The sequence below is a fragment of the Varanus komodoensis genome, unplaced genomic scaffold (genome assembly GCF_004798865.1).
Source record: "Varanus komodoensis strain SLA01 unplaced genomic scaffold, ASM479886v1 scaffold1, whole genome shotgun sequence".
Classification (NCBI taxonomy): domain Eukaryota; kingdom Metazoa; phylum Chordata; class Lepidosauria; order Squamata; family Varanidae; genus Varanus; species Varanus komodoensis.
In genome coordinates, this window is record NW_025335268.1 from 116,302,270 (window position 1) to 116,318,536 (window position 16,267).

The 16,267-nt window shown below is 42.0% G+C and overlaps 1 protein-coding gene across 1 annotated transcript in view; it reads left to right on the plus strand.

Annotated features, from left to right (window-relative positions):
* The window catches only part of LOC123029053 (phosphatidylinositol 3-kinase regulatory subunit alpha-like), a 116,395-nt gene extending 100,867 nt beyond the window's left edge, over window positions 1-15,528 (plus strand). Inside the window, exons 6-7 of the mRNA XM_044441537.1 lie at window positions 13,641-13,842; window positions 15,362-15,528. Coding sequence (XP_044297472.1) covers window positions 13,641-13,842; window positions 15,362-15,512 — 353 coding nt within the window. The 3' untranslated portion in view covers window positions 15,513-15,528. The remainder of the gene's footprint in view (window positions 1-13,640; window positions 13,843-15,361) is intronic.
* Window positions 15,529-16,267: the final 739 nt, after the last annotated feature.

The window sequence follows — 16,267 nt, forward strand, 5'->3', positions numbered from 1 at the left end:
CATGCCAAGTGTGTGCAGTACACCTCACCTGTCACCCTCAGCCTGCAAATTAAGACCAGCTGGCTCAAGACATGGCCATGTATTGCTGAAGAGCAGCAATGGCTACTTGGTTAATTTAACTGGGTTGAGCTGCTGTCTCATTTCTCAAGCAGGATGAATCTTGTGTGAGTAGGTTTCGAGTAGGTGACTTAGTGCTTAAGGGAATGGCCAGAGATGAACCAGAGATTGTCAAAGGAAGCACTGCAGAATGAAGAAGCCGATAATGTCTGGCCTGATAATAGAAGCCATTGATTTAGGTGGGTTGCAGATGGTGAGCTATCTTTGACCATGACCTGAGAGAGTGGAAAAAGAAAAAGAGCAAGCTCATGAAAACGCTGATGAGGGGCACAGTCCCGAAATCAGCAATAGCCTTCCTACTGGGTTTCAGTGCTATCTTGCCACTTCCTAGCAGAGGCAAGTGAAATGGTGCAAAAGGCATCATATCTGAGCAGTAACTTAAGCTGGAACATCCTTTTATGGCAGCTTTGGAGGACACTGAGGGGAGAGATTTCTGTCATCATTTCTCAAAAGTAGCAGCTATCAGTGGGGAAGGGCACTATTTTGCTAGGATGATACCACACCTAGGATGTGTTTTAGAACAGAGAATGTGGTCATCAAGGGGACTATGGTAAGGGCCGGCTCTATCATCCACAAGCAGGACACACGTATCATTTTTTAACACACACAGCATATTAATGTTTATGTAAACAATCAGCCTTATCTCCTGCAATCCCAATGGAAGGAACTAGGCGAATGTCTGTCTGGTAAAATCTTTAAAGTGTGATGCTTATGTTTGACCCGCTAAGAAAAGTTAAGAAAGTTCACAAGGAATGATTTTGAACTGATTAGAAAGACTGGAATACATCTGCCCAAATACCCAGAGAGTTTTTGAATAAAGGCATTATTCAAAGGCTCTGGAGAATGCAAATGAGGACCAACATTCTTCCGCTCCTGAATTTAGAACTTTCCTGCAAGGACAGCCCAATCCTGTGATCTTCTCTCCCCCACTACACTAGGAAGCCAATCCATAAGTATTGCAACAGCACAATTTACTGTTTCCTGCATTTTTCCCTCAGTAGTGAGACATTCTAGGGACACAATGCTTGCCCACTTTGGTCTCCTTTGAATGAAAAGATCACTGTAGACTTATGTTTTATAAGCTCTCCCTGTGTGTGTCTCTCTGTCTCTGACAAATATGCAAGTTAAGCACAGATGCAGACAGAATGCAAAATCTGCTGTCCCTGTATCAGCTCTGAGAGAGAGACCCTAAAGGTGCTGGAAAGTACTTTTTTGCATTTTTTTTCAGTCCCATCCAATATTATTAATTAATATTATTTATTACATTTCTACACTGCCCATAGCCAAAGATCGCTGCATTCTCACGCAAAAATAGCTGTTTCTTACATCATCCTTAGCTGAAAGTGAGTCTTTTGTTAAGATAGCTCTTTCTATCTAGGATAAAGAGAAATCACTAAGATAGCTATTTCCTAGTGATTGTAGGCCTTTTACAAAGATGGACCTGATAACTTTGCCAATCACTAACTATTAAGGAAGTTCAAGCAGTCCTTCTTTGAAAACAAAACCAATATTGTGCAAAACCACCATGTTGCTCATCAGAAGCAAAGGAAAAACAAGTATATGATATCTTATGATTACCAAAGGAAAAGAATCTTACATTTAATTCATTTATTTTATTGAAGATATTTCTGTATCCCACCCTTTACAAGCCTGCTCTAAGGAATGTAATCAAAGTTCCTTCCTCCTGCCTCTACTCCCACCAGGTTGTTTTCCTTGTAACTGGGCATTTTGCAATAAGAGACATTTCTTTAAAAAGCAAGATTCAACTGGCAACTCTCGGCATATTTAGCTAGGGCTTCTTTTTCTTGGCCCCTTTAAATCAAATGAGCTCCTTGAATCCTTTGCTAGAGGAAAGGTCAGGCACACAGAGTGTTGCTAATGCTCTAATGAAGAGCTGAGGGGTGGGGGTGGCAGTGAGACATCAAAGGAGTCTTTGGCAGTCCTGGAGAGGGGCTGTTCATCCGTGTGTGTGTGTGTGCCTGCGTGTATCTGCAGAGGGTGGTGCATAGGAGCGGCAGCATACCCAAGCCAGCCCAAAGGCTTTGCTTTCTCTCCTGCTAAGTGGATTTGCCCAGATCCCATTTGCTGGGGAAATGTGGCTGAGCAGATTTCAGCTTTTCTCCGGAGTGTAGAAGAGCTGCCTCTGAGCACTGCTGGAATTTATTTCATTGAAATGGCTTTCCTGAGTTTAATTACTACCCAGCATGGCGTAGCCCATGAACTGAAGGCAGGATGGCAGGGTTGGCAAGGCTGTTCTTGCCCCAGTCACGACACATTCCCACACCCAGTGACTTTAGCTTAACAAAGTCTTAACCTGCTGTATCTCTTCAGTGCTCACTTGAGAGAAAGGTTTATACTAAAGCAAGGAAATAGCAAGAGAATTGGGATTTCTCAAGATGAATATATACCCACTTACTGCATTCACAAGAACGTTACTGCAGGAAACCTGCTTCCATCCTTTCCCAGAATGCCTCTGCCTATCACTGTTTGCTATAAAGTGGAGTAGAAGAGGAATCTAGAGTGCCTTCGTGTCATACGGAGGATGTGTGAATAGTGCTGGACCAAAGCTCACCCTCTTGAATAGGTGCTTTAGTAGCAGCTAATAATGTTAGTTTTTGTTTATATGAATTCACAACTGAAAACATGTGAGCAGGGATCAAAGATGGAAGGCCTCCAAAGCAATCTCTTTGCAACTTCTTTTATGGTTTATTCATGGAAGGAATTCTCAACAGTGTGTGTTTCTCCCCTCCCACCCGCCTGCCACACACACACATACACAGAGGAGAAAATGCCTTTTAGGATTATGTTTCCGTTTGCATATTAGAAGTAACTAGTGGTATTTTTTAAAAATCTACTGACTGATTAAGACCATCTCTTTAGTCGATTAAAAAGATTTTTAATTGATTAATCTCACTAAATAATTGTGTAAAAAGAACAGCCCTAGCTAAAATGTGGCATTTGTTTTGCCTGTACATTCTACACAATGACAGAAGCTGTGATGGAGAATGTCTACAGTTTCATTTAGAAACCTGATCCTCAGAGTGGACATGTATAGGATTGCACTCTGAATTTTTCCCCGTTTGTCCTGACTGGCACCCAAAGCTGTGTGGAACAGCTGCTTCAGGCAGCAGAGGCTTAGAGAAGGGAGAGTTGGCATAGCGTTGGTCAGAGCTCTGTGCATAACATGACTGCCATGTACCCTCTTGCTGGCATTTCTTCATGGAATGGGAAGAGGTACAATATTGTATTTCACCCCAGGCAGCAAAAAAAAGAGGGGGGAGCAGCCCTGTGGGCATTATCTGTTCTTGGTTTCTTTCAGGGTGCTTCCAGACAAACTTTTTATGGAACCATTCACAAACTTTCATGAAGGTCTTCTCCTCATGACCCATGATGCTTTGTTAGCAATTCTTCCATCTTTTTCCATAATGGAGAAAATCTGTTAAGGGGAAAAGAACTGAATGGCTTCACAGATTGCTAATGCTACAAGCCCTCCCTCAGCCTCTAGACCTTGGAATAAGCAGACACTCCTTCCTTGAAGCATCCTGGCACATCCCCAAGGATCTTAGATACATTAACCAAAGATTGGTAAAAGCTTTCAAGCAAAAATCAACAGACTTTGACTAGGCAAAGCTATGTTACTGTCAACCTACTGAGAGCCATATTTTGGTAGTGCAACTAACTTAGGTGGCCAAAGGCAGAGTGATTGGCAGGCAGAAGTTTCTCAGTTCAGTTCCCAGTATGTTCAGTTAAAAGGATCAGGTAGCAGCTGATAGAAACACTTCTCTCTGGGATCTTGGAGAGCTGCTCCAGAGTAAATAGCAATGACCTAGATGGCTAACAGTTTTACTTAGTATAGGGCAGCTGTGTATATATTTTTATTATGTAATTATAACTTTCAAAATTGGAGAGTGAGGACAGATGGGTAGAAATTTAAATCCTTGGGGCCAGGCTTTTCTTCTGTCTTCTAGGCATTCTTTTAAATGCCTCCTTTTCTTACATAAAACTGGAATATCTGCATCTCATTCAAGCACACAGAAGGTGCAGAGGTTCAAATCCATAGACATATTAATTCAGTAGAAAAACAGAGCTTTGTTATTAGGAACCCATATGAATGAAACATGTGAGAAAATAAAGTAAGTGGTTACTCTTTACCCCCACCCCAAATAGTGTATGATCTATAATTGCTTAAGCAATTCAAAGACCAATCTCCTTAGCTGAATTCCAGATTAAATCTGTGTTACTCTGAAGAAAGAAGAGTAACAAGAACTCCAAAGTAGCATAAAGGAAGCTGAAAAGCTAAAGGTTTTAAAATCTGGAATGCTCTCTGACACAAATGTCTCATCCTTTAGGACAGAAAAGCATTCACAATTGGGCAAAACTGTATCCACAACCAGCCAACCAACCTACTCCTCTCTGTGGACATGCAACAATAAATATAAGACCACAATAGGCAGGGCTTGTGAGAAGCCAATCAGAGCATGGCAAGGGATGAAAGACATTATTCACCCACGCTGTGTCAGGATGCTCCTGTGTAATAACAAACTGGTCCACGTTTGAATCAATTTCCAGAGCAGTAGCTGTTAGCCTGTTGTAGCAAGAACAACAAAGGGTCTTGTATCACCTTAAGAACCAACTCTTTTATTATGGAATAAGGTTTTGTGCACTGATGTGGAAGCTAATCCATGGGAACCGAAATCTTCATAAATGTGTTATCCTGTAAGGTGCCACAGAACTGTATAAGAAATTCCAGAAAGGACAGAATTGCTACATGACATCCATCTGGGTGGCCCAATAAAGAAATCCGGGCAATTCCCCATGGTAATTCAGGATGCTAAATTCCTTCATCAAAGAACCCTGAGCCAACCTGCCAGTCATAAAATAGGAAGAGAAGTCCTCTTATGAATCAGTAACTGTAACCAGAACACAAAGCAGAGAGTAAGAATAAACGGTCAATTCTCCCAATGGAGGAATGTAAACAGTGAACACTTTTTCAACTGGTGTATAAATGATCTGGAATCTCGGAATGCAGTGTGACATGGTCTGGTTTGCTGATGACACTAAGTTATTTAAGGTGGTAAAAACTAAACAAAAAATGGCAAAGAACTCCAAAAGAATCTCTCCGAGCTGAGACAATAGACATCAGCATAGCAAATGCTGCTAAGTGTAAAGAAATGTAAAATAATGCACTGGGGCAAAAATCCCAACTTTAAGATGTCATTTGGTTTAGCAGTGACTTGCCAAGAAAGAGAACTTGAAGTTGAAGAGAACAGCTGGATGAAATCTTTGACCCAGTTTGTGGCTGCTGTGAAATAGGCAAATTCCATGTTAGGCATGATTAAGAAAGGAATTCAAAATGAAACTACCAAAATCATGCTCTCCTTATAGAAATCTGTGGTGTGACCTCATTTAGAATAATATGTACAGTTCTGGTCACTGCACCTAAAGCAAGGTATGGAAGAGTTTTTTAAAGGGCAGAAAAAGATACGTAAAATGATTCGGGAGATGGAACAACTCCCTGCTGAGGAAAGGTTATAAGAGCTGGGCTTGTTTAGCTTAGACAAAAGTGAGTAAGGGGAGATGCACAGCATAATGTGGTAAGGGGGACAAGAGTGTAGAGAAGCCAGGAGCAATGCCCCCAAGAGGCCAGACACTCTCATTAGGCTGGTCTCCTAGCAGGTCACCCAAGATGGAATAGTCAAAGCTAAGATACTGGGCTGAGATGCATCCTCCTTCTCTAGGAGGAATGGTGAGATCTGCAGGATGGATAATTGTGAGGGGGTCAGAGAAATTCCTGAAGGGCAGCTGCTGGGCAGCAGCAATGGCTGAAGGTGACACTGTCAGGGATTTTTCACACACATCAGCAATGATGTTCAAGCTTGTTTTGGTAGTTTTGCACAGAAGAGGGCAATGATAAACTCTGTGTATGAGTTTTTCAATCCAAGATTAAACAAGAGATGGTGCCAGAAGATGGGTCTCCCAGGTCAGAAAGTACTCAAACCTGCTACTAGGGAAGAGAAAGGACACGTACAAGTACCGCTGCCACTAATGACACAATTAGATCAAAGTGAAAGGAAGTCCAGTAGGTATGAGCAGAAGTGAAAGGAAAGTCTGATGCTGCACATGAGAAGTTTGAAAGGATACTGGAAGCTGTAAAGCAAGAAATAGAATGGTTAAATATCACAGCACTTGGTGTGAGTGGACTAGAAAAGGGCATTTTCATTCAGACAAGTGTTGCCTGACTGAAAGTGCTTTACTCTAGGAATAACAAACTCAAGAGAAACAGAGTGGCTCTAATACTGAGGCAAGATGTAGCACAGGCAGTAAGGGGCTATAATGCAAAATTCAACCAAATCATACCTATCAGAATTCTCGGAAAAATCTATCAACATAACCATCATTCAAGTTTATGCTCCAACAATAGATGCTGAAAAAGAAGAAATTGAAAGAAGAAATGCAGATGCCCAGGAGGAAATTGATAACATGCCAAAGAAAAAAGAAAAAAAGACATGCTGATAATCATAGAATGCAGAAACAGAAAACAAAGCAGAATCTAATGTTGTAGAAGAACCTGGACTATGGGTCAGAAAGAGGAGAAAGATTCATAGAATTCTACAAAGCCAAGCATCCAGTTATTGAAAATTCAGACAAGATGTCAGTTAACTTACACATGAACATCAGTGGGTGGCCAATATAGAAATCTAATAAACCAAATAATTGGAAGTCAGAGGTGGAGAATCTGTAACTCTCACTGCCAAAACAAGTCTGGAAGCAGGTTGCAGTAGTGACCATGAACTCTTAATAGCAAAATTCAGAGTAAAGCTGAAAAGATCACTAACAGAAGCAGAGTGCCAACATGCAATTTAAATAACATTCCCGAGGAACTTAAAGTCCACATAAAGAACAGATCTGATTTGCTAACTCAATTGACCATGAACCAGAAGAACTGTGGACTAAAACCAGAGGCATTATTTGGGAAGGATGCAAAAAGACAATTCCTGTAGCAAAAAGAAAGAGAAACCTGGATGAAGAAATGCTCACAAGTGCTAAGACCAGGCAATAATCAAAAGTAAAAGATGACAGATGGAGGGTCAGAATCTTGAATGTGGCTTTTCAGTGTCTATCATGTAGAGGCAAAGAGCACTTTTACATTGACTAGGAAGGTCCTCAGTGTGGGACTGCATCTTCTGTGGGAGTCCAGTTGAATGGAGCCAGGCGTGCCTGCAGATGGCCAACACACCCATCAGGGCCTTGGCATTGCAGTCCACATGATGCCTGGTTGTGGCAGTTTGGAATTTCCTGAGGTTGGTGGCCTCTGTATGGAGGAGGTGCGAGACATCCCTGAACTCATCTGGGAGAAATTCACACACAGCACCAATTTTGTCTCATAAGAAGAACTGCTATAGGGCCATGGTAGCTTCATAATTAGATGCCCAAGGATGAGACCACATAAATGTGCCATGCCAAGCCACACAGTTGTTGTCTCACATGATTAATTGGTTCCTAGTGTTCCTGTTGCAACATCCCCTGTGCCAACTCAACAATGACAGTGTTCAGCTTTGGGTGGTGGAAAAGGAATGGGACATCCTTTCCCATCACTCAATTAGTCAATTCCACCCACTGGAACATGTAGGCAGAGGCAGTAGGAGGCTTCCTGGACTGTTTAAATGGGATGACAGAAAGGGGATGGCCACCAGTGTCAATTCTTTTGACCCCAGGTCATCAAGACTGGGTCAGGGATTTGGTCCTGTTGTTGCTTGGTCTCCAGACCCAGGTCAGAAGCCACCCTGAGCACCTGCTCCAAGAAGTGCCCCCTCTCCTCTGAAGAGGATGCTGAGTCCTAGATGAACTCCATCCAGGGATGGCTCCAATGGTGGCAGTGAGATCATCAACTCCAAGTCTGAGATGTAGTCCTCCAAAGTGGAGGACAGAGATGGGCTTTGTGTTCATCGGTGCTGGGATGCTGACGGTGCCAGGAAACAATGGTGGCTCAGTGCCAAGGTCTGGTGGCAATCCAGCACCAAAGGCTGGAGCTGGCCTGACACCAAGCCATCCTGGGGTCTCCATAGAGATGCTTGGTGTTGACTCAGTACTGAGGGATACACTTGTCATCAGAGTCTTTACACCCAGGGCAGAAGGATGCTGGGCAACAATCAGAGGCCGAGTCCCAATTCATAAGAGACCAGGATTGCTCCTGGTGTCCTCTGGTCCCTGAGCAGTGTCAAGCCTGGTGGTGATCCACTCTCTGAGGGCAGTATCCACGCTCAGCCTCATGGGAGTGCCCAGGGAGCATCACAGAGGAGAGTCAGGAGCACAGGCATCTGGGCAAGGTAGGCCAGGGTGAGTGGTGGTGCAGCAGACTGAGCCTCCAGTTTTCCTCCCAATTGTGGCAGTGAGGACCTCCCTTGGTTCTGGGGATTGGGAGCAGTCAGGGTGGTGGAGACATGATGGTTGAAGTTGCTGGTCAACTGGGGCTCAGGTGGTGGCTCTTCTTTTGGCTGGGTGCAGCGGCGGCAGCCATCCTTTTTGAGTGCTTTGATGCCTTTCTGGCTGTGTGTCGCTTGGAAAATGGCTTTGTTGTGGTTGCCCCAGCCTGGCTGAAGGACTGATCACCATGGAGATAGAGGAGTAATCCTGTCCCTTCTTGGAAGAATCTGGCACAGGAGGCAGAGGAATGGCCACTGGATGGAGGTAGCTTGCGATCACAAGCAGCACATCACCTAAAGCTGCAGCAGATGCTATTGCAGAAGGTGTGGGAGGCAGAAAGAAGAAGAAAAGGGAGAGACACAGGCAACCTTGGAGAGCACACAAAGACTGGTGGATAGGAAAGTGGGTAGAAAATATTTTTTGGTAGTTTTTTTATAGTAAAGAGTGAAAATGGGTGTCAAAGAGTGGAGTGGAAAGAGGTTTGTTTTAACCAAAGCAAAGAAAATGAGAAAAAAGAATGCTATATACTTAAGTGGAAAGAAGCAAATTGACTCCCGATCTAAGCATGATGACATTCGAAAAGGAATGGAGGGGATGGCAACAGCCTCTCCCCATGCTACCTGGGAACAGGAAGGGGAGGGGCTCCTGCCCACATGAATGCTTCACTTCCAGATAATAGGCTCTATGCAGGCACAAAGCCCGTATGTGTGATGCACAGAGACCACAAGGAAGAACTGAAGAAATTCTTAGAGGAGAAGGCTGTCAGTAGCCAGTAGTCCTAATGTTTCAGAGACAATATGGCTACATACATCCATTGCTGGGGAAACTGGGAAGGGGAATACTATTCCACTCATGTCCTGCTTGCAGGTTTTCTGTGGGCAGTTGGTTGGCCACTGTGTGAACAAAATGATGAACTATATGGACTCTGGTCCAATTCAGCCTGTTTCTCCTCATGTTCTTCCAGGACTTAACAGAGACAGTATAGCCCATGCCAAAGTTGTGACACTGAATTTTGATCTTGTTGTAATGCTCAACTGTGCAAATCCACTTTTCTTCGATAGTATTCGCAAGCCATGATCAGTAGGATATGATTGGCTTACTTGTAGCTGTATAATGTCAGAACCCTTGCTGCTGTCTCTATGTAGGGGTTGGTCAATCTGCTACTGAGCTTTTCCAAGTCTGCTCTTTGAGCGGAAACACCAGAGGTTCATATTTAAAGATGCAAGAACTTCTGCAGTCACTGCTAATCGAGCACTCATCAAGCATCATTGGGTGCTTCCAGACAAGCTTTGTGTTGTGCAATTGCACAACCTCATTTACCTCTTTATCCTCAATTTGTAGTGGTTTCCTGTTTTCCTAACACTTCTCCTTTTTCATACCTGAAAAAAAGATTTGTTGAGGAAGAAAAGATGGAATTAGCTGCACAGTGACTTTTGATTGTTAGCTATCAGAGTCTTCAGTTTGGAAGCACCTATTGTTAAAACCCCAGAAACTAAAGGGCTATGACACATAGTACAATAACTCATATCCACTAGAGGGGACCTATCATTTTATGGCTTGAAAGTATAGTAAACCTTTATCTTGGCATTCCTTCACATGAACACTAGGAGGAATCTGTGTTTTAAATACAAGATCTGTGTATAGCAAAGACAAAGTTATTACACTGAATAGTTTGGTACAAACAGCACCAGTATGGAATCATACTGGTTCTTAGAAGCTGATATGTGGCATTAAAGTATGAAAGATACTTTTAAGTCCAAGACTGGCTTTTGGTAGAATTTTACCAGCTAGGTAATTGGCTGGAAAAACTTATGCCAACTTGGTTCCAGGCCTTCACTGCATCATCATATTGCAAAAACTCTTCATCCTCCCTCACAGGCATTTAGGGAGCCATAATAACCCAGATTTCCTGAGGCTGGAGCCAATGTACTCCCCAGTGCCAAACTATATTCATCTTTGATTTGATACTCTCTTTTTCTGCCTGCTCTTAATTACAGCTCTGTTTTGTGTAGTTCTGCTGCTGCCCACCTTCTCCCAACAGTCTAGTTTGATGGGCCCTTGGGTCAGAAGCCTTTCCCCATTGCCTCATTAACGATGCATAGCCCAGCCCATTTCACATCCCAGCAGCCTTGTTAACGATCTGTAGTGCCATACCATCAAATTCTGCTTGCTAATTATTATCATCAGCCGTTCATGCTGCAGATGTAGTAGAGTCAGTGGTTGCCGAATAAACCTTATCAAGATGAGACTTTTTAAGGGACAGGTACCAGCAGCCCAATGTAGTCTTCCTGCTGTGAGGGTCAGAACACATCCAGCCAAGGAAAGATGCTTAAGAAGACTCTTTACAAGGAAAGACTGTCCCTGTTTCACAGAAGGTCCTTTCTCAGGATCCTTTCATGTTGGCAATAATATTATAAACTTTTGGATAGAATCCTAAATAGGTGGGAAGACTCAGTTGAATTTAGAGGAAGTTGTTTCTCTGTTTAAGATGATAACACACATATCTCTGCACTCCCACGGTTTCTGTTGCACAAGTTGGACCACCACTAGCAGTTCCTAAAGCAACCCTGGAAGTGAGCAAAAACGCCTTTTCTGGAATGAGACATGTCAGCAAAATTCTCTTCTGCAATGTTCACTACTCTGCCCCATTCTGGAAACCAGCTTTTTTGTTCATTTCTGCTTGCATAAGGATCTGCTGAATTTCTGTTGCACTAGATGCGGGTCCCACTAGCAAATGTTACCAGTAGATACTGCTCCATGTGTCAAGTCCAGAGCAAATAAATTTCCCATAAAGAGAGCAAATCTACAGCAATAAGCCCATTTCTACTCTCCCATGACAGGCATATTGCACTCATTAGTATGTTTTCTCACAAACCCTGCAAGGCTGGAAGAGCTAGGGTAGAACCTGTGACTTTTGCAGGGTTACCTGTGGCTAATCAAAGAAGTGATCCCAAACCCTTTAAAATAGGGATGGCTGCTTGGGAGTCCATGGACTAGTTCTAGCCACATCAATGCATTTTTGGCTGCAATTTTGAACATACTTCTGGGAAGTAAACTCCATTAAATTTAATGTCAATTACGTCTGAATAAACATTATAGAATTACCCTGCTAATTAAGAAAAAAACTTTAAAAAAATAGGCAGATATTTTTCACTCTTGAATGTTATATCTATTTGAAATGTGTATATAATATAGTCACAGTGCCTCACATGTGCGTCTTTATAAAAGTAAAACGTGTATTGTCAGCTGCTATGACATTTCTATAGAGCAAGACTACTAGTGGGAAGGGTCCCGTTGTGCAGCAAAATAGGGAGTCCTAGGACCTGGCCTGAAGAATGGATTGGCCCCAAGGATCCAGATGGTGGTCATCCCTTCTGAGCCATATATAGCAGTCAACCAAATGCTGAGCATAACAAAATATCCAGAATAGTAGGGAGTGACCATAAGATCTAGCATGATTTTCATAATGTCAAAAAGTTCTAACTTGAAAAGGAATTATGGGTTTCATAAGGGCAATTGCTCAAAAGCAAAAAGTCGGGTATTTTTCTTTAAAATTCTACATCAGTGGGATGAAAAGCTACTTTAGCTTGCTGTACAGAAACATTAACTTGATTTTATATGGGTAAACTCAATTTGTCTGTCTGTCCATGTGTTTATTACCCATCCCATAGATACTTGCACCCTAACTGTACAGACTTGTGTGCCATAGTGAATTTTAATCCTCAAAAATGTGTGCCATAATAAAGCTGCTAGTCTGGATTGTGCCATGAGACACTGTTGCCTTTATTTAACTGACCTGAACTCACTAGGACTTATTTCCAAGCAGGCATGCATAGGGTGCACTGCAGACCTTGTAAAATTTGGAAATTCCCAGGGAAGACTTAAGAGAGAGTATCTGGTCCACTCCGGGAATAAACTTGATGTTTCCCCACACAGTCATGTCCACACTTTGTCCCCTATGCAAGTCCCAAGAGAAGAGGCTTTCCTCTGCTACTTTGTTTAATAGGTTTGGTTGTTTCCACAATTCCACAACTTGATGGAGGAGGCAGCTATTATTCTAGCAAAAACAGGATAACCGGGAATTTTATAGCAAGCACAAAAGGGATGTGATATAATTTGCTTCCCTAACCTCTGATTTTTTAAGTTGTTCACTTGACAGGCATTTCATCCCACGTAGTGAGGCATTTCAGAGTAGAGGCAAGGAGTGTGGAGCAGGTCTAGAATAAACCATAACTTGGCTTTTCTGGTTTCCTCCCCTTTCTGCCTATTGAAATACCCCCTCCCCCTCTCTCTGAGGTTGATTTTCCACCCTTTAGAAAGACGCTGATACAGTTCTTACCTTGTCAGCTGCAAGGGGTTGAGAGTCAATCTGACTCCCACTTCCAAGGTCACAGCATTTATTCTCTGACCCATCCGAAAGTCATCCAGGGACCACTGGATTATTCTCTAAAATGGTTTAAGATTTAAACACATTATAACACATTGAAGACATGTTTATATATACATGTAAGAAAGAAGGAAGATACAAGTTTGTTGAAAATTGGGTCAAATTTATGAATTATCAGAAAAGTAAGCAACACTCTTCAAACAGTATGATTCATGCTTTTGAGATACCTTAAATTTTTTTATTAAGATAATTTGTATTAACCAATATGAAATAAACTGCAGTATTAAAAACACAGAAAGAGAGTAGGAATGAGCACATCTCCTTAGTTTTCTGATGCATGTTTCCATCATGAAGGCAATACATAAACATGCCATTACATTTCACGCTCCTACATTCACACTGGATATAAACTTGTTTGGTAACCTTTACTCTAATTTGTAAATATGCAAAGACACTGTCATACTTTTGGTTTAGAATGCTTCTCTATGGCAGATGTCAGGTACATGTCAACCCTCAAGATAAGCTACCCAAATGCCCTTGAGCCAAGACACAGCATTCTGAAGTTTTCTTGAAGAGGAAGGCTGAGGAAGCCAAGCAAGGGTTGAGATTCTAGCATTGCACATTATTCATTTAAAGGGAACACTTCTTTTGAAGATTTGCCAGTATTTAACCTCTTGCTTTTTTTCTCTCCCACCTTCCATCTTTCCTGCAGAAATGCAGACCCTGGAGGAGTGTGGTCAACAAATAAAGATAATTTTGGAATCTCCTCGCTTTCCTCAGTGGCACCGACTGCTGCTGCAACATCTGACCAAACATTTCTGTAAACTGTGCCAGAATGGCAGCAAGAATCATCTCACACCAAGGATGCTTGGAGAGGCGTTTAGTGAAGTACTCTTTAAACAGTCCTCATCAAGGTAAGACTGTTGGACCATGTACTAGTCTTCACTATATACCTGAAGCATTTCCCTCTTCTCCATGAGCAAACTGGAACTTCATTTTAAACAAGAGCTTATAAAATTATACTCTTGTTTCTCCACAATAGCAAAAAGCTTCAAACTTAATCTAGTTTTGGAAAATAGCTTAAGTGAAAGCCACTTACATTTTAGATTGCAAAACTGTTTTTATTATTTGCTTGGCACCAGGATTTTAGGGCAGTGGTAGGAAACCTTTTGGATCCTGCCTGCAGATGCAATGCTGTGTTGGGACCAACAGACATTCCTTGAGCTGGTTTGCATGATCTAATCAGCCCAATGTGGGTTGTTTAAGCTGAGTGGTATTTATACAACCCAGCAAACACACCTTGGGTAATTTAATATTCCCATAATCCATGATCCCCAGGTCTGCCCAGCATGACAAGCTGCAGTTGGGCACTGAATATTCAAAATAGCAACTAGCATGTGCTGTGCCCTATCATGACTTTTAAAAGCTACAGTGGGAAGTTTGGTCATGCAAACTACTCTTCCCCTCCCCACCCCCCCACCCATATCTCAGTGTGCAGGGATGGAGAACTTTGAATCTCCCCTCCTTGCCCACTGAGATGGAATTGCTGTGGGTTGGGAAGGTTAAGGTTACACTACAGACTCTTCCTCTGATCCAGTGGCCCATATTGGGATTACTGTCCTGGAACTGCTAATAGCAGGACACCTGTCTTCTCTCTCTACATTTGGATGACACTAAACATTGTTTTAGCATTACAAGAATGAGCCCTTCTCTTGGACACTCAAGTGCCCTCATTCCCTCTGACATCACTGGGAGGAGAGGATCAGAAGCTTCTGCTTCCAATTGAGATTAATTCCAGTTTAGCATGTCATCTACACCTGCAGTTAATTGTTGAAATAAGATAGATGTATAACCCATAGTTATAAAGCGTTTTTTTCCCAGTTTGTCATATTCAGATAACACAACATGCTATCAGGGTAAGCCATCATGGATTATAATGATATCTGAACAGAGCTATTAAGTAATAATATGGAAAGAGTCTATAGTGTTTTTTTCAATCTTTCCTCCTGTTTTCTTTTTCCTTTGGTACCATGTCAGTAGGGGCATTATTATAACATGTAAATAAGCTTGATTGTTCTGACAGAAAGATACTATATGAATATATCATTCATGATATATGAAAAGATACTATATAAATGCAGTAAAAATAAATATAAGTAAGTAAATAGCCTCAACAGTAACCATAGTGCTCCATTAATGGTTAAATCTTGTAAATGCTAAAATATTGTTAGCATTGCTTTTGTGAACAGCACTTGATGGTCCATAAAGCTGTGTTGCAGTACTAGGGCCCTCAAAAATATCTAAATTTGCACAGATTCGGGGCTGGCTATGTCTTACCATGTCCAAAGTTTGAAGATCGTACATGCACAGTATCTGTTATCAAAGCAATACTGAACAAGTAAAAAACTGACTAATATGTTCTTGTCTTCATAGCACGGAGGTGAATAGTGAGCATCATGTGAAGATCATTGAGTCTCTCATTGTAGTTGGCGGAGTGTCTGAGATCCAGGCAGCACCAGGTAGGAAATCACTCAAAGCACTGGGTTCCAAAGCACAATGGGCTGACTGTATTTGGGCTATGTGATCAATAGTATGTATCTGATTCACTATACACCTAAGGGCTGTTCTGGGCTCATAATTTGGCCTTTAACGACTAGTAGGAAAGAAAGTATGCAGTGTGCTTCATGTATTCCTCTTGGTGTGAGGCATTTGCTAGTGTTTTCATAACTGACTGAACTGCATGTTTAGGTAGCTTTTGTTGGATTGTTTTCCCTTCTGTTTGCACACATGGAATGCATGTGGAATGATGGAGAAAATGAACAGCTTGCCTTTAATGATATGGAATGCCCTGAAATTTTCACATTGACACCGTCGGCTAACAGTTCAACATTTTGGCACTTAATTGAAGCAAATAAACTAATTAGGGAGAGTCTGAGAAAGAATAAGATAATTGTCCATGTTTGTTAGCAGAAAGCTTGTTGGATGAATGATCTGCTTGTTTGGTGGTGATGTCAAGCAGATGCACTTTCCTGCTTTAGACTGCCATGATATACAGGGAACTAGTGCAGAATTGTTACCTGTGTACATTACATGCAGAGTCCATATGTTCATAAAATACATTGCTGCATCAAATGTTTGCAAGTACATATTTGTGCTGTGTAAATAGGACTTCTGAGGCCCTTGAAATCTTGTCTGTAACCTCCACTGGTCACCACATTCATTGTTTGCAAGTCTGATCAGCTGCTGCTTTGATGCCACTGTTTTCCAAACTATGTTTTTTCTGTTTATGTGATCTCAGCCTAGTAAGATCAAACACAAACACACACACCATTGATCTTG